This window comes from Amaranthus tricolor, chromosome 1 (genome assembly GCF_026212465.1).
Source record: "Amaranthus tricolor cultivar Red isolate AtriRed21 chromosome 1, ASM2621246v1, whole genome shotgun sequence".
NCBI classification, from domain to species: domain Eukaryota; kingdom Viridiplantae; phylum Streptophyta; class Magnoliopsida; order Caryophyllales; family Amaranthaceae; genus Amaranthus; species Amaranthus tricolor.
The window spans coordinates 38,561,132-38,580,923 of NC_080047.1; the positions used below are offsets into that span (position 1 = coordinate 38,561,132).

Genomic DNA, 19,792 nt, shown 5'->3' on the forward strand with positions numbered 1-19,792 from the left:
CACATTTCATAATAAGCTATGGAGATATCATCCCAAAACCATATGAGAATAGAAGAAAGAGCTCCAATGACTCATAAAGAGTGCACATCATATTTAATTCCACGATGTGGGACAAAATATCCTTACATGCGCGCACACACACACACCCAACTAGGGCTAAACAAATATTAATCCAAACCACACCAAATCGTGATTTTTAGTATTTGGTCTGGTCTAAATACAGTCTAAACGGTCTGGTCTGATTTTTTCAAAAAAATTACATTTTACGATCTAGTCTTGATTTTTTATTTTTCGGTTCAGTTTAGACTGCAAACCGTACTATGATTGAAAACCATAAATTTTCTTTAAAAAATAGGTTGATACCTAGATATTTCAAGATATAGTTATTTTTATATAGTAATATATTAGTGAATGATGGTGATGTAATCAACTAATTACAAATTATTATTTTTGGTGATTGTAGGTGCAAAATAAATACATAAACACATATATTAATTTGGAAAAAAATTAAAAAACTGTAGACTAGACTAGACCGTTGTAGAACGGTTTGGTCTGGTTCAGTCTAAATTTAGTGTCGGACCAGACTAAACTAGACCGTGTGCATCTCTACCCCCACACATGTGAACCCCATTAAGTTTGCATATGGGAGTAATCAATTAGGATAGAAACGATATTCTTTTCGAACCTACCATTTTAATTTTTGATTGAACCATCAACTTTGTTAGCATGTTATAAAGTAATTCAATGAGAAAGCTTTTATATGAAATTTATAATATGTTTTGTATTATTTTCTCAAACCCGATACAAGATACATAACACGTCACACCTATTTATATTAAGGTAAGCGTTAATAAAATGATCTAGATCCTTGTTAGTAGCAACAAATTCTGACCTAGATCTAGTTGGTAACAGTTTCCTATTTTTCTCTCTTAATATTATGTTTTATTTTCTAAAAGACCAAACCTGGCCTGGTCCGGCCCGCTAAACAACTATATTTAACATGATTGAAGTTCACAAATTTTTGTTTGAAATGGTTTCTCCGTGTGACATTTCTTATACATGGATAGAAGAACCCAACTTATACAATTATTAGCATATAGACTCCTTATTGTTAGGTCGTTTCTCTGAAAGACGGTCTTTCACTGAGAAACGGTCTTTTATAAGAGTAGCTCATTAAACTTAATACTACATTTTGGATTGGATTTGAGAAGTCAAACTCATAAACTCTTGATCCTATAACAAAGCACTCATCGTAGTAGGAGCAAGAGAAACTTGGAGATCTACACTTCCATCAAGTTCAGCACTCGGATATATTGTGACTAATCCATCTTCATTTTCATATCCCATCGGAACCCCCAAAGGTTTACCCAACCCAAATTTTTCACAGTAAAAACCCAATATTGGAGGAAAATTTGAAATCAATAAGCGAAAAATTAAAAAAATGAAGTAATTAATCTAAGTTTTAAATTTATTCCAAAAGTAAGCGTGAAAATCCCAAACCATAAATTTGCAGCTGTTCGCAGTTACTATGTAATATTTTTTTTTCCTAATTTTTGAGTTGTTATTTGTTGTTTTTGCATTAGAGACATTAGAATAAGTAATTACAATTCAATGTTTGTTTCAAGCGGCATGATTCATCGCCAAAACTCCAATCATTCGTAAGTGAAAGCTTGGAGGCTATGATAAAGTAATTAAACATATATATACAACAAAATATATACAAATATTTTGAAAAATACAACAAAATATATATATATATATATATATATATATATATATATATATATATATATATATATAAATATATATATATATATATATATAAATATATATATATATATATATATATATATATATATATATATATATATATATATATATATATATATATATATATATATATATATATATATATATATAGTCGATCCAAATACACAAAAGTTAATCGTTAACGCTCACGACCCTCATCTACCCTATCCAACTGAGTTGGTCTTCTACGCCTCCTACGATAATAAGAGGCGTTTGGGTGTCGCTCTGGCAGTGGAGGGGACTGGTACTGTGATGGCTGTGATGGCCCAGCTTGCGAGTTCTCCGCAACGTCAACGAGGTATGAATGGTCCATCTCCTCCAAATGATAGTAATAAACACGACATGAGACGTGCGTATGGGCGGTAGTCGGTGAGGAGTCTGCAGCAACTTTCGGTATGAAGTGCTGGAACTGCGAGCCGACGAGCATGCCATGCGCAATCTCCCTCACCGGCTCCTCGTGGCTGTACCGCATCACTGCTGCCGCACCTTGTGCCTGCAATTAATATTAAGTTAATGTAACATTATATTATTTAATCGGAAACTTAATCATATAAATGCAAATGAAGACTTACAAATTGGGTCATTGTAGACGCAGCCGGTGCGTAATGTGCTGCTGCCAAGATGGCACGTGGTGTCATCCATCGACGCGTGATGGAGAGGAACCACAGCATGTAGTCTGGTGTAGTAGGTGCGCCATGGACATCGATCGGCGCACCTTGTGCCAGCAGCTCCAGTCTACCATCCAACTAGCGATGTGACGCCAGTTGATGTCCATCTAGTTTGCCGTACCCTGATTTATGCGCGAAATCTAGTGCAGCTGGGGTTCAGTGTCACAAGGCGGTGGAATGCCCTGTACCAACCCATATTGGCGCAGTACGCGCTCTGGTAGATGTACTTCTACAATGTCGAAGCATATGAGTGGCACAGAAGCCCTCCACGCACCTGAATGAATCCCCGAGTGTTTGGGTACAACTGCGTAGGCTTCCGCAGGGTATGGGTCCCACAAAAACTAAAATACATGTTATGAAAATGTAAGTGATATGTTAATTAAATTGTACTAATGTTAATGAGTACTGAAATATTTACCTGGTTGGGTCGTAGCAGGTCTAACTGTTCTCGGTAGAATCCTAACCTGGCATCCCAAAGAGGAGTACTCCTGTGCTCATGCTGCATAGTCAAGACACTAGGATCTAGGGGTCCTGGAGCTGCTGGATCCATCTCCTCTACTGCTTTGTTCGCAGTAGCTTTAGTTAATATTACAATTATGTAATTATGTATAATATATATAACATATTACCTTGAGTTACAAATTATCATGCTAGTATAATATATATAACATATTACCTTGAGTTACAGGTTCTAGTGTTGTGACCTTCGCTCCCACAACGACGACAATTAGATCGTTTCTTTCTACCATTATCCATTTCGTTGGCGATTCTCCTAGACTTAGGCCTCCCTTTACCCCGAATTTGATCGGGATCATGTCTAAGTTCAAAGCACGTGTATTGCGGCCATGACCTCTTATCGATCATTGGCATAAAGTGATGTTCGTATGTACTTGCATAACTTTGAGATGTATAGCGCGGATCCACAAACCTCTCATATGAAAGGTGTCGTTTGATCCAAACAGCAAGTATATGTGAACAAGGTAGGTGGTATATCTCAAGTTTGTTACATGTGCAATTCATTTGATTCAAGTCTACAAGTTGAATCTTACCCCCCTTGGACGATCCTCTAGTTCCCAGTTTTAACTTCGAATACACAACTTCTATAATCAAATGCGATTATGTCATGGAAATTTGCCTTCTCAGTATTTCTATTGATAATCCTAGTCGTTTACCAGATAGAAGGTGAATTCAACAAGTGCTGTCAAAGGTAAGATACGTACACCCTTCATCACATAGTTGAAAACTTCAGCTAAGTTCGTGTTAATAATGCCATACCTATGACCTTCATCATGACACAACGACCACTTAGACATATCCCCCACGTCATCAATCCAGAAAATTGCCTCTCGTTTCGCAGTTGCAATTGCCTTTAAACCATGCATTACCTTAACTTGTTGTCTTTGCTCAGCTGTTTTACCAAACAACTTCTTCAATTGAACATTACCCATAGCATGATTGAAGTTGCTAAGCAAATGGCGTAAGCAAAACCTATGATAAGCATTAGGTAGTTGCCACTCCGGATCTTCCATGGTTGCTAAAATACCAGCGTGTCTATCAGAAATAACGCATAAACCCATCCTCTGTGTGACATGCTTACGAATACAAGCCATGAACCACGACCATGCACTTATATTCTCCTTCTCTACCAAGGCAAAGGCTAATGGAAAGATTCACTTATCACCATCTTGGGCAATGGCAGTCAATAAGGTATGACGATATTTACCATACAAGTGTGTGCCGTCAATGGCGATAAGAGGTTTACAATAATTGAAGCCTTCAATGCAAGGTTTACAGGCCCAAAACACACGTTGGAAGGTCCTAATATTAGGTCTCACATATACACCCGTGTCATTGTCCTCCTTAAAATACCACTCAAGTACTAACTTCGGGTTGGAATGTTGCAAAGCTTCTAAAAAGCGTGGAAGGAGTGAGTAAGAACCTTCCCTGGTCCCGTAAATGGGCAACAAGGCTTGTTGCTTTGCACACCACGCTCGCTTATAATTCACATCCACACCAAAATGATCTTTAACCATCTGCCGTATGACAGATACCTTAATGGATGGGTCTTTAGCAACACAATTTCTAATGACATTGTTAATGACAGAAGATGTCAGGTGAATGTGTCCAGCCGAAACAGTGTCACTACCCAACACACAAGAACCATGCTTACCCTTATATGTAACAATACGCCATGAAGATAAATAAGAATCAAACGTAGCCCTAAGTCTCCACAAACAACCCCGCTTGCACTTCAAGGTAAGGACAGTTTGGTTCGAGGTTTCCGTTCTGTACTCCACATTTCTGCGAATGTGATACACTCTGATAGCTTCCAACAACGCTTCCTTGCTATCAAACATCATACCCTTCTCAAACTCTCCATCTTCGGTGTATGTGGTATCACAAGCCCAAGTCCTCCATGAGTTTTCCTCCTTATACTCGTCTAAAGGTGGACATAGGGCATAAGGTGTAGGAGGAATGATTATAGGAATGTTGCCTAGGGTCATGTCATTTACTAGCGCATCCGTATCGACATCCACTTCGTCCTCAGAAGAATCATCAATGAGCTCATTACTCTCATTTCCATCATCCCATGCCAAGGTCCTATCTCAGCAGTTTTTCCTAAGTTAACCATTGTATCAATTGGAACTTGATTCATAGGGGGTTCAGAAAAAGTACAAGATGCGGAAGAAACGACGGGATTTACAGTTTTATGAGTTAAAATAGGCATAGAGGTAGAAGTAGGATTAGAAGCAACTACATTCCCTAATGGTACTTCTTCTACGTATAACTCCAAAGAGGGAATTTGGGTGGACTTTAAATGCTCCCACATAGCATCTATAGCCTCATCATCCTCAACAAGAAAGACAAGCAATTCTCCACTCATGTCATATTTAAAGCTTATATTTACGGTACTTCTAGTAGGGTCCAATCCAATCTTAGAACATATAAAACGTTTAAAGTGGTTCAAATCCATGTTCGAATTGCAAGCAAACAACTTACGTTTTCCCCCAACATAATGAACTTTGCCACTACTTTCTCAAATACAACAATTCCGAAAACATACTATAGTCACGCGAAATGATGTCATTTTCTACATTAATACAAAGAAAATCAACATCATCATCAACTTCATGCCCATACAAGTACATTATATTCATTTGATTATAATCTTTTTTGGTCTAAAAATTATAAAAATCCATAATGTAACTAAGTTCATAGATATATAATACACATAAAATCCAAATAATAAATCAATTCATAACTTCATAAATAATATTTCTAATACCAACACCAACATCAACATCAACATTTCTAATAATATTATCAACATTGAATTCAACTAATTCAACATTACTTCAAAACACAACATAAAGCTATAAAAACAATTAAAAATTACCTTGAATAGTTATGGATAATTAAGAAGAGTCTTGATTTAACAACTAGTAACATACATTTGAAAATATAAGCAAATTTGATTATAACCCTAAAAAACTACATATACACCAAAAAAACACAAATTTACTTTTGAACAAGTTAGAGTATCCCACACTAATTTTAAAGTGTCAAATTGAAAAAGGAATGCAAGAATTGATTTATTGAATCAATGGTTTTAGAGGGAGAATGTCGAGTGTGAAGGTAGGGTATTGAGAAATGGGGAAAAATGGAAAAAAAGAAACTGATGCGTGTTTTTGTGCAGCAGGTCTGTTCGCAGTTACTAACTGCGAACAGCTCCAAACCTAAGGTTTGGAATTTTCACGCTTACTTTTTGAATAATTTTAAAACTTAAATTATTTGGTTCATTTTCTTAAATTTTTCACTTATTGATTTCAAATTTTATTGGAGATCCCGCGTTAAACAACGGGTTAGGCCCAGTTGAACCCAAACCAGGAAGTACCAAATTTGGACTCGCAGAAAAAATCTTACGGGCCACTTTTTGATTCACTCCCATCACCTCTCTGTGTAGTGTGAGGCAGCCCAACCCAAATTGTTAGCAAATAGGTCACCCACATTTTCAACATGTTATTAAGATATGAACAACGAAGGAACACGAGAGAAATAGATGATGATGACAACGACATGAATATTTCAAGATCTTACGTACCATCTACTAAGCAATGATTAGCGCTTGTTCCGAGCAATACCCCATCTTTAAACACTGTTACCTGAACAACAAATAAAGAATTTGAGTGTCCGCCATAATTTATTAAATTATCACCAAAGTTGAAAAATGATTGAGGCACCAAAGGAATATCTTTGTTAAGAGACATGATATCATCAAGTCTAAGGTCAGGGGGCTATGGCATGAATCACCCCCTCGACTTTTAGAAAATTCAACGTAAATGCGTGATCATTCCTTATATGATTCAGTAACAAGTTGGCCTCCTAAAGGGTAAAAATGGACTAAGGCAATTGAGAGTGAGTGCTTAAGCTTTTCAAAAAAAAAATTAGTGGGTTAAAATCTTGTGGTTTTTATTGTAGAGATAACTACGTTTTGCATTATTCAATAATATGATATTTAATTCTGAAGAATTTAAGTAATATTTTTCTTTGGATTTGTTAACTTCATTTTGAGATCTTATATAGCATTCTGATATTAGCTTAACTTCACCCATTTTCAATATATATTTTAGAGAAGATAAAAAATTTATTATGTTGAGAAATGAGATGATTTGAGATGGAGGATGAGGAAGTCTAGGCTCAAGAAGTTCATATAAATACTTTTATATATATATATATATATATATATATATATATATATATATATATATATATATATATATATATATATATATATATATATATATATATATATATATATATAAAAGCTAGATAATAGCTAGTCATTTGACTCTTGAATTGAGGTAATTAAGGATGTAATTAGAGATAATATTTTATTTCTAATTGATACTTCCTTCGTTTTCTAATGTTTTTTCCCATTTACTTTTTACACGGTTTTCAAAGTATACTTTGATTCTTAATATCTCTAAATATGCATCATAAAAAAATTATAAAAAATATATAATAAAAAATTATAAAAAATTATAAAATGTTCTTCTCATGTAATTACGTCTCTTTATCGTACTCGAGCCGAGGGATTCCCTTGGTCACGCTCTCCTTTATGGGTATGAGTTGCCGCCGTCCTTCTCTCCCCAGACCCTGTCCATAGTTTCTCTATGAGTGGGATACACTGAGTAAGATGATGATGATGATGATGATGATGATACTTTAAGATGAATCTAACAAGATCTCACATAGATATATTTTATCATTTATATATGTCTTTAAAATTTTAATCAAATTTCTCTCTTCAAAATAAAATATTCTAAATGGAAAGAACATTAGAAAAGAGAGGGAGTAATAAATTAGTTACTCAAGTGAAAGTCATTATGAAATTGATAATATAAATATAATTGTGTTAATACAATACTCCGTACTAATTAATAAGATTGTCGCATTAATTTTTGATACTATTTACAAGATTTTGCTAATTTTTAAATGAGATGGTCTCACAGTGAAATCATCTTTATTGGGTTAGCCCAATACACATTTTTTGTCTTAAAGTGATTATTTGTAACATTAAGTGATCACTTATAATTTTAAAATAATTAATTTTTATAGTCTTAGAGTGATTAATTATAACATTTTAACGATCACTTACAATCTTAAAATAATCAATCAAAGAAATATGCTAATTATATGGACACGTCTCATGGTGAGACGGTCTCATACAAGACAAGCTGAATTTCACTAATTTATACTTGATTTATAAGATAAAGCATTGTCAAGTGGTAACTTATTTGATTCGTTTCAATGTAATACTTTATAATTTTTCATTATGTATAATAAGAAATTAAGCATTAAATAAGTGTATTAAATAAGATGTAAAAAGTAAATGTGACATTTTTATTGGATAGGAGGGAGTATAATCAATAAACATTCATAACTTAAACTAGCAGATCTAATTAATTACATACCATGGATTAAGTTGTAGGTCAATGGAAAAAATTATAAATAATTAGACATTTTGAAGCGCCTTATGCCCTTATTCCTATTTTCGACTACTAAATTCCTTTTCGTTTACTTGGGTGCTCATCTTCTCTGATTTTTACTCGTTTTTATTATTATTATTATTATTATTATTATTTTCATTATTTTTTTTATTTTTTTATAATTTTATTTTATCTTTATACATTTTATTTATCATTGTTTTATGTTTAAGGGTCACACTTGTATGATAAGATGCAGACTTGCGGAGTTAACTTCAACCTCACTCGGTCCAATCCGTTGCTGAAACTTCTCTTATTCTTTCTCAAGTTAATGGACTTTTTGACCACACTCTCCTTTATAAATATGAATTGCCGTCATCCTTCCCTCTCGATCCTAACCATAATTTTCTATGAACGGGATACACCGGGTATAATAATGATAATACAATTATTTGATTGTACAAGAGGTTTGCAATGGTGTTTTGTACTAGATACTTTTAATTAACTAAACGATAATTACAATATAATCATTTGATAATCACAAATTATTGGTACATCTAAGCAAGTGATGATATACAGCTAAGTCCATGTCAACATTCTTACATTTGAAGTCATCTTGATGTTTTAGTCATAAATTAGACATGAAATTCATCTCGCACAAATTGTTGTATGAGATAATCTCACCGAGAAACAAATTTCATATATTGGTCAAAAAGCCCATGTAATATACATTATGAGAATATAGACTCCTTTCTTGGGGTCGATCTCTTACAAGAGACATATTGTATAGATGATATTAAAAAAGAGGTTAAATATGTAGATGAGATAAATGGGTGGTTTGGTCCATTTTCAAATAAGAAAACTGAGCAAAACAAATTGGACAACATGAAATAGAAAATGAGTCAAACCGAAAAGTGCGGAAGTAGTACTTCAAAAATATTAAGTTCATTTGCACCCCTGTATTGTAATTGTAAACAATATGCAAGATACCATACTTCTATTGAACACTCACCAGCCAAAGCTAATACCTGTAATTTTCACAAGAATCTGCAAAGTTTGAGATATACCAGTTTTCAAATACTTACTAATTTGGTGCGGCAACAAACTGTGACCGATAGGAATATGTAACGCGTGCTGTTAGGAATACCTCGTCTGAAATACAACAAGACTAACCCGAAATCAAATCAATGGTTGGACTCGATTGAATCAATATCATCTGTTGGTGAAAGATGAACTTCTATGCCATTTCCTTCACTTATAGACTCTTCTGCATTGGTTTTTCCATTTGAACTTCCATGTTCGTTAGCCTCAGCTTGATGCTTGTTTCCTTCATCGTCTATTTTATCATATCTATTTGTACTTGTACTTGTTACGGGATCCTGTGGAAGATCCTGCAGCTGCAAAACATTCAGAATCCATCAAAACAATTAAAGCCTTCGGGATTCTATGTTTTGATTTTAGACTGCAATTCTCGTCATTCTTTTGTTCAGATTCTCTATAAGACTGCTTACCCCCAGACTTTGCAAACTAGCAGCCACGTCTTCCTGTTGTTGCTGCAGCGTTGTTCTTAGTTCTGAAAATTCCTAAAAGTAGGAGGGAACAGGGAAGAACTTTTAGCAACGGAAGATTATTCATTCAGGATGAAGAAACATGAAAAATTACTCACTGATCGGAGTTGATTAACTTCAACAATTAAAGATTTCCGGAGTCCTACAAGTTCCTGAAAACAGAGCTCAGAAATTGCATCAGCAATATAATTAGAAAGCACTCGCATGAAAGAAAAAAACGTACTCATTGGATTAAGTATTAAAACTTATCAGTCATATACAATAGCAGATAAGACACAAAAATCCCAAGAAAACCATTCAATAAAAATCGAAAAACCTGTCTTCTATCAGAAAAATTACTTGAAATTGATATACTAATGGCTCTAGCAGAAAAGAGTGTTTTTGCATTTTCTTCCTGACGAACAAGAATAACTTCAGGAATTGCAAGTTAGACAATATCAAATGATGCCTGCTAAATTTAAATGCTGATTTTGATAGGGTTTAATCTCAAAAATAGTCCAAACTCCCAATTTTATCAATCAAACCATCAGCATTCTTTCAGTATTATAGGACAGTATTCTGCAAAAAAACTGCAGAGCATAAATAAAAATAACATTGCAAAATAATGATCCCATAAAGATATGATTTAATTCAGCTGAGCACTAAACTTTCCAGCCAGCACTTAAACCATCAAACAAAATCATCTTTTCTAGAATCATACAGTGATGAATTAGGTCAAAGGCTCCAAGGGCATTATCGACTTTTCACATTTAATTGGTCTTTATGTTTTGTTAATTAGAATAGTTGTTATTTTTAGTTGTCTTGTGGGGCTTAGGCTATATATAGAGCCACCCTTGTAATAATAAATAAGCTTTTGAATCGTGAATAAGAAGAAAGTGTTCTTTTAGGAGTCATTAGGCAGACTCGAATTGTCCATTATTGTGTGTTTATTATGCAGTCTTGGGTGGGGTCTTGGCCGGTGTATTACAATGGTATCAGAGCCAAACAATTCCAGTGACCGGAAACTCGCCGGCAATGGCAAAAGTCCAAAAAATACGCAAAAAGATGATCTTGATTGGTTTCTTGAGGGTTTTAGGGCTGAAATTTCTCCTTTAGACATGGTTCAAAGGGCTGTCCAAAGTGGGTTCATCCACTCATTCAAACCAACATCCACCAATGAAATCTAAGAGAAGTGGGGAAAAGGCATTTGTGAAATTTGTGATGAACATTTTGATTCGGAACATGATGGTAGTCACAAAGGATTTTCACACCTCATCCTACATCAAGAAATGAAGGATGAATTAATGGCATTTGTATACCATAAGGGAAAAAAAAAAGAATATGAAAAAGAAGAGTGTGTAAAGGTTGAAGATAAGGGGAAAGAGGTAAGAGAGTCGGATAAATGTAAGGTTCAGCTTACAGATCAGGAAGAGACATTGAAGAATCAAGATTTATTAGAATTATTAGAATTAGTTATTTTCCAACACTAAATTTCGATTAAGGGAATTGGAGGGAAAGGAAAGGGAGGGATTTGAATGGATGTACTTTTTTTTGTTTGGATAACGATTTTAGTGGGGAAGAACTTGGAAGAAAGAGAATCAAAGGGATTCAGTTTCTTAGTCTTTGAATGGACAAATCTTTCCAAAAGTGGAAAGATTTGAAAGGAAGATGAATTTTCTTTTCATCTCTCGTCCCTTCCCTCCTAAGCAAACAACGGAAGCTTTCCGCTCTTCCCCTTACCTTCGCTTCCTTTCCTTTCCCTCCGACGTCATTCAAAGTGTAAAGCGTGTAGTATATTCCAGAACAAGCACTTCAAAGTTCAAACCAAAATCTTTCATTACATCATACGTTGGCTGCCATTAGTTTATTCGTTTTTGGATTTGATAACTTTTATGGTCCAAGCTTCTTTCCTGGTGAGATATGTGTGCATTTACCAAGTCGATAGACATAAAGAAACAGTGCCTCAAAGCTCCGAACCAGGGTCTAGGGCACTGTACTCCATGAACTGAATTGCAGCAGAAGCTTAACATGGTTGGAGCCTTACACTCCCAATTAGATATCCTAGTTTGTGTCAGTTCCCTTTGTTATTTAGACCAACTGATTGGAACTGAACTTATTATAACTTATTCATTTTTATTAGTTAGGGCCAACTGACCAAAACTTACTTAAACATATTAGCTTTATTGAGTAGTCAAACTAAGAGTGAGAATGATGGAAAAAACCTATTAGAGCTGAGCAGAACTTATTAGAATTAAACTAGAATGAAAATAAGTTGGGGTAATCAAGCCCTTGGTCAAAAAATTATACCTCTCCTAACTGCCTTAGATTAGTTTAGTTGATTTCAGCCTTATGTCCTAGTTCAAAGAGAATTAGTTGTTTTGTGTAGCTTAGAACAGAGAGAAGAAGAGAAGCAATTGCAGAATGTGGATAGACAGAAAAAATAGAAGCAGAGAGAGAATAGAGAGAATGGAAAGTTTATATGTATAGAAGAGTAGTGCTCCCCAGCGCTCTTAAAGTGGCTCAGTAACTCCAATAGACTATACAGCACTCCAATGTACTACAAACATGAAAGAAAACCATCCCTCCCAAATTGCTTATATAGGCTAAGAGTTCCATTCTAGAATACCCTTGTAACAACTTTCTAAACAACACAGCAATTAATAACAGAAGTATTAAAGATTTCCCAACTACATCTTTCCCGATACAGATTCATAACAAATTGCATTACAGAATTCAGCTAAAATTACTTTCTTCTCTCTTCTAGAATATCATGCTTGAGGCTAGGTACCTCCCCTTCCATGAAAATTTCTTGGGACAAAGGTATGAAGAAACAGTAAGCTCTAATCTTCATTCAATAGTCATGTAACCTCCTAGACAAATGGTTTTATGCATGCTTGTAAGAACAAGACATTTACAGCATCATTCATTCGGAATGGCAGTTGAAAATGAAAATGGCAAGATGAGGATTGTGTCAAAAGCAGAGATAGCCAATCTTGAAGAGCATAATGTTTTTTATAGTCTCATTGAGAAGGTAATACTCTGCTTATGAGATTTGAATAGCTTTTCTGTTTTCTGTTTCTCTATTTCTATCTCATAATTAAAAATGCAAGCCCATCTACATAATGCTCAATGTTTTTTGTAAACAAATCACAAAAGGACACATAATTGCAAAATTTCACAAGTTATTACATCACTGAAAGTTTCAGGTATCATCCAATGTTTTGGTGACTTATTGAATCAGAGCTTTTCATAAAGGCTATCCATTTTCAAATAGCGTTGCAAAAAGGTGTGAAAAATCTCTCAGGTTGGCATAGGCTAGAGAAATCATACCTTATTTCAGCAAATTACATTCAAGGATATATTTGGGACATACATCCCTGATCCTGGAATTATATAATTATATGCTTCATTTTGACAAAATTACTTGTTATGATAGAAAAAATACTAAAGCACATGTCGCAAATCAAGTTTGCAAAAGGTTTCTAAGAAACATGAAGAGATGGAGCTATGTAGCATAAGTTCACATCAATAAAGGTTCATGAGTTTAATTTTGAGCTACCTCTCCTCACTATATAATTTAAAGTTCTGTCCTATCACAAAAGCAAACTTTACATTTAAAAAAACTCTCAAGTAGAAATATGAGTTCCTTCTCTACCCTTTACAAGTGCACCCTCAAGGCCTGAACTCTGTCTCGAATCCCAAAAAGTTCTACAGTAAAGAGTCAACTGACAAGTGGGAACCCCCCACCCCGGCAAGACTTTAACCATAAAGGCTAGAAAATTTGTGATGCCAAGAACAACCACTACCCTATTATAAGAATTCTCAAACTAAGATGTGGAGGGAATCCTATCAAAAGAGAAGGGGGGGGGGGGGAGTGAGGTACAAATTCAAGGCAAAATAAAAGATTAAACAATACATAAGGACTTAAAGAAATAAAATCCTAGGTCATACCCTTTTATAGTGAAACACACATGAAAAAATCATGGATGTCGTCGCAATTGCAGTATTGGGACACAACACTTCACAATGTTACAATACATTTTGTGGACATCGTTATGTGAATTGTTATATTGAAAAAATCCATTTTATTATAGTAATTCAAGTTTTCTAGAGCAAATATTTAAATTAATGCTTTTAATAGGCCTTTTAAAAATAATACACTTAAAGCTGAGCTCAGTAGCATGGACTTGTGAGTTGTGACCCAAGTGGGGGCATTACTTCATGAACTCAGCCTCCTGGGTTGGAACAAATTGTTGGCTTTATGCTGGCTCGCTCTATCCAAGTTGAGAGTTGGTCCATGTAGTTTGGTGAAAATTGGAACTTCATGCAGGGAGACTGGTTTCATGGAACAATGAAAATTGATTTACTTAAAATATGTGTGCGTATGTGTGTGTGTATATATATATATATGACTAATATGTTAAAACAACAACTTATAATGGTTGTTACGTAACGAGTTTTCCAGTTTGTTAAGTTTAAAATCCAATATAAAGCGGCCATTTTGGAATGGAACATCCTCATTTTTATTCCATGGTAAACATCTACCTTGCAACATTTCCTTCTTTAATTTTTGTATGCACCTAATAATTTTTTTTTTTTTTTTTTTGAGAATGAGCTAATTTTAATTAATCCAAAACAAAGAAAAATACAATCAAATACTAGGCCAAGGCCTCATGAGATAAAGCTAGCTAATTAAATTAAAAGCAAAATACATCTTTCTACCAAACCTCATCTTTAACAGACCTTTAGAAATACTCGATATTTTTATCCTTGTCTCATGTTGGATCCTACTAAGAGTGCTATCAACAGAGCGCACAAAGAAATTCCATACAGCTTCAATACTAACACCCAAATATGATAAGTAAAGTTAGCCAGAACAAGGGTTTCGAGCAATATAACATAATTCGCTAGTTAAGTCACTTTTTGAATTCACAAATCGCTCAAATTTGGCCAAAAATAACCCAAAATCGACCATAATTTGTTTTTCTCGATTCGTGATTCGCAAGAAGGTTGATGAATCATGTGACACTACTTTCGAGCCATTGCACTCCTAACACGATATTTAAGTGCCCTATTCCAAAGCAAAAAAAGCTGCCTCGAAAGAAATTCCTGGTAATGACAATTTCACTCCCTTACACTCACCTTGCCCCAAAATTGATCCACTTTAATTTGAACAAGGAACATAATCATCATAACCCTAATAACATCTCAACCACTACAACTATCATAAAATTAAAACAGTGATGTAAAAACAAAAAATTACCTAAAACATTGATCTCAAATAATATGCTCTCAGCATTTAACAATAAAGTACTTTCGAAATATACATTAGATGAAAAATAGCTCATTTGAACGTCACCAATGAGAAGAAAAGTCTGAATAAGAATGAAAAAATGCAGTAAAAGTTATTGGTCCTAAACAGTGTCTGCCAACACCAATCACAAATGTGGAGTTCTAAAAAATATTATGGAAAACATAACACCAAACCCTATTATTGATTTCATATGCAGCCCAAAAATATATCACCATTCCAAATTACAACGAATAAGAATACAAATTGGTAAAGATTACCAATTATAATATGCTGACAGCCAAAACAAAGAATCAATCAATAAAATTCAGAATACTTTTTTGACCTTCCAAACCATATTGATAGAAACTTTCTATCAATACTTATGTAGCATATACATGGTGCATTTCATTGAACATTGAGAAAGAAGCCTAAATACTTGGTGTACCAAAGGTGACCACCTTTCAACAATGTTACTAATACAACTAACATTCAATTACCCAATGTCATTTAGTCCTTTCACCTAAATGGCGTTCGGAGATCCAAGGGATAACAAAGTGAATATTACGAATTGAACTTTGGATACACAGGTCATAAGCAACTTCATACAAATAAGTAATACATATGATTTGACGATCAATTTTGATACGGTCTATTACAAATTGAAACCAAAGAACCGTGAATCTTTCAAAAAATAAAAATTATCACTAGAACTTTCAAAACCCCTCTTGAAATCTAACGTTAAAAAATAAAAATTATCAGACTCTAAAATGCAGCAAAATTTTAGTTAAGAGTCACAAATTCTAAATATCCTATACAAACAAAGTGTAATTCGTAATTGAATTTGAATTTGAATTTGATAAAGAAACAAGAAAAATTTTAAAGTGAGATGAAAAAGCTTACACTGCGATAGGTTTGAACTTGAGTATCTAAATTGGACCTCCATTTATGCAAATCTTGTTTTAAACTCTGTATCCTACCCAACAACTCCGTTCTCGATTCATTCAACTCCTAACAACCATGAAAAAGAAATTTAAAATAAAAAAAAAAAAAGAAAAAAGAACAGATTGCAATTCCAAAAAGAGAGATTAGTTAATTCTAAAATGAACATACCGCAATTTTGGCTTGAGTTGGAGCCAAATTCTCTTTCTTCTGCAAAACAATTATAAAAAATAAAATTATTAATAGAAATCAAATAGTGCAGAATTAATGAAGAGAAATGAGAAAGAAATCTGACGGAGGAGTCAAGAGGAGAAGTTGATTCGGGATCCGCCATTTGAATGCAAGGATCTGTTTACTAAATCTGAATTTGCTGCCAAATTGATTTGAATTTGCAAGTGGAACGTTGCTGTGGAGCGTCGAAGATGATAATATAAGTAGACAAATTGGCAAATCTTCAAATTCAAAAATGAATGATGTGACTGAGGTAGTGAGGTGTCAGGTGTCGAGAAAATAAGTGGGTTTATACCCAAATATAGAATTTTAGTAAATTCATTTTGACAAATCTTATGCCAATTCAGCTAGAATCCGCTTCTGATTCGATTCGATCTGAGAAATTTAGTCCAATTCGAGTTTGAGAAAAATGATATTTGACTACGAATTTGATTGTATAGGCCGAGTTCGATTCAGAAACGAATTGGAGTTGAACCTCATAAAAAACTGATACTTCGATCTCTACGACTCTGACTCCGACTCTACTCGAACTTTGAATATTAAAAGAGCGATTGGGTGAATTATAGCCAAGGTTGTCAAAAGTGTATATATAACTCAAACAAAAACAACTCTCGGAATCAAATTGTGATACCCCGGATTTAGCATGAAAAAGGATTGTTAGACACTACTCATATCAACAAGGTGCATCTTCTTTTCATGGGAGCCCATTTGCTAAGAACTTCATTGTAACACCCCGTAATTTATCGGGTTTTTAAAAATAAATAAAATATAATAAAATAAAGTATAACAAAATAAAATAAATAAGTAATATATTAAACTATACTATTTTATATAGTTAATTATAATAAAAAAGTAAGTTTAATTTTATCGGTAACAAGTTTTATCGTGTACGATGTTATCCTGTGACGTTTCTTTGCTGTTTTAACAAAAGTATAATAATTACTTAATTAATTTTAAAAAAATATATTATAATGGAAGGGAGGTGAAGGGGTTTTGGAGGGTATGGGAGGAGTCTTGTAACTCCTCTCATAATGGTGTAATTAGGATTAATTAGGTTGGTCCTTAATTTCCCATATTAATCCTAAACATCCTTTGTATTCCTCACACTTCAAAGCCTCAAGTGAACAAAGAAAAAATCAGAAAAATTTTCCTCTTCCTTGTGCTCTTGCTTTCGGTATTCACAAACAAAAAAAAAATTTGTTCTCTTGTTTTTGTCATTCAACCTTTTGATCAAAGGGGTAAGTTTAATGGAATTGCTAATTGTAGATTTTATATACAAGGTTTTCTAAGAAGAATTATATTTTATGTATGATGATATCCTATGACTTTGAGCAGGATTGAGTATATTTTTTATGTAATTTTCTTTAATAATCTTTTAATAAACCTTAATTTTGTTAAAAAGATTAGGTTATGTTTCTTGATTTATATTCTTTAACAAAGTTTAAATTTGTTATAAGGATTGAGTTTATGTTGATATTTAAATAAATTTCTTTTATGGTTTAAATTTCTCTAACTAGATTTCAATTTGTTGGTAGAAATTAAGTTGGTATCGATTAAGTTATGTAGTCATCCAATGGTTTAATAATCCTTTAGTAAAATTTGATTTGCTTGAAGAATTGTGTTATATTTATATATATGTGTCTTGATTAAAAAGGGTGATTTAGTTTTGTAATTTTCTACAAAATTGAATTTGTTAAGAGAATTAGGTATTTAATTTAGTTATCATAATTTATGAAATTTCAAGTCTCTTGAAGGATTTTTGTGAATGTGACCTTGCTAGAATTATTTTGGTCATGAGATTTAGAAGAGAGAAAGGGGTTGTTAATGTATATATAAAATAATAATAATGATGAATAAAATATATATATATATATATATATATATATATATATATATATATATATATATATATATATATATATATATATATATATATATATATATATATATATATATGTATATGTAATCGGGCAGCAGCTAATATGCCTCGTTGAAATGCCAACCCCGCATTGGTGAAACGCTTAAAATAATTAAAAATAGTAAATGGATGTTAGTAATTACGAAATTTGGTACCCAAGATAATTGACGCGTTCCGAACGCATTGGTGAAGTCGGATTTTTCATTTGAATTTTTTAACCTGTCCGAACTGGCCCTCAAAGTTTCTGGTCAGAATGCGAAATTTGGAACCTTTGGGAATTCGATGTAAACAATTAAAAATTATCACGTCTTAGTGATATTTTAGCGTATGGAGTGGATTAAATGTGTAAACACGTCCTAATACGTGATCGTTTTGTGTGTGTTATTTAGGACCTCGATTCATAAGAGGGCGAAATTTCTGTCGTGCTTGAACATTGTTGTTGCAGCGTTTAAAGGTACACGCTTAGACCATACTGAGTACGTGGTTGTGCAAGTAGTGTTGTTTCATTTCTAATCGAGGCTTTGTAAATCACATAAGGATTAGACACCTCAAATAATTTGAAGGAAATTAATTGGAAATTGAGAATTTGTGTGATTGTCACCCAAAGAGGTTGACGTTTGGTTATGTTACCCAAAGGGGTTAAAAGTTTGGTATGGATTATTACAATTATTGTTCTCATGGCAGTTTTGGATCATTACGGTCACCATGGGGGTATGCATACTTTAGTCTTTGACGACCCCAACAGGACGGGCAACGTATTAGGTCGGTGGTTGCCTTGGGATTAGCTCTCCCAAGTGTATTCCTCCAAAAATATTTGAATTTATACTTGAACGACCCGAACAGGATGGGCAACGTTACAAGTTGGAATTATCTAATGATGAATGGTTTATACTTGAACGACCCGAACAGGACGGGCAACGTTACAAGTTGGGTTTTATTAATAATAAATGTATTAGAGTCTATGCATGCTAGGATGAACATTTTGCTTGTTTTCAACCTGATTGATAATTGTATGATGTCTCTGACGTGTATTGGTTTGTTTCTTTGGAACCTACTATGTGTTGTCTTACGACGACTAGTAGGTTGATTGCAGGTGGGGCCTGGAGTGAGATCTCGGTTTAGAACCCGTAGTTATTAAGACTATGCTTTTATCTTTTGAATTAGATTATGAGTAGAAAGAAATTCTGTATTTAAGAGCCAGGCGATTGTGTAGTTTTCTTTTCGCTTTCGCTATTTTCAATTAGTTGGTTTAGAGGCCTTTAGGCTCTCGAGTTGTATGTAAAGACTTTCGCTGACTTGTTGTTTTATTTCTTTACGCTTGAGTCTGTTTTCCGTCTTAGTTATATTCCTTTATTGATGGAACGCTGTCGATCCAAGTAGAGGTGGTTCTTTAGTGTTCG

General features: G+C 33.8%; 1 protein-coding gene across 1 annotated transcript; it reads right to left on the reverse strand.

Annotated features, from left to right (window-relative positions):
• Positions 1 to 9,393: 9,393 nt before the first annotated feature.
• Positions 9,394 to 16,732, reverse strand: LOC130817528 (uncharacterized). The gene is made up of 6 exons (XM_057683286.1): positions 16,539 to 16,732; positions 16,415 to 16,453; positions 16,205 to 16,312; positions 10,131 to 10,184; positions 9,976 to 10,047; positions 9,394 to 9,861 (listed from the first exon to the last, which is right to left on the reverse strand). Exons 1-6 carry the CDS (start codon positions 16,575 to 16,577, stop codon positions 9,649 to 9,651), a joined length of 525 nt encoding a protein of 174 aa, XP_057539269.1. The 5' UTR covers positions 16,578 to 16,732; the 3' UTR covers positions 9,394 to 9,648.
• Between the last annotated feature and the right edge of the window lie 3,060 nt (positions 16,733 to 19,792).

Coding starts and splice junctions, on each gene's coding strand:
- LOC130817528 (XM_057683286.1), bottom strand. CDS start 16,577: ATGGCGGATCCCGAATCAACTTCTCCTCTTGACTCCTCC. Junction 16,454..16,538: donor CTTCTCCTCTTGACTCCTCC/GTCAGATTTCTT, acceptor ATTGTTTTGCAG/AAGAAAGAGAATTTGGCTCC. Junction 9,862..9,975: donor CTAGTTTGCAAAGTCTGGGG/GTAAGCAGTCTT, acceptor AATGTTTTGCAG/CTGCAGGATCTTCCACAGGA.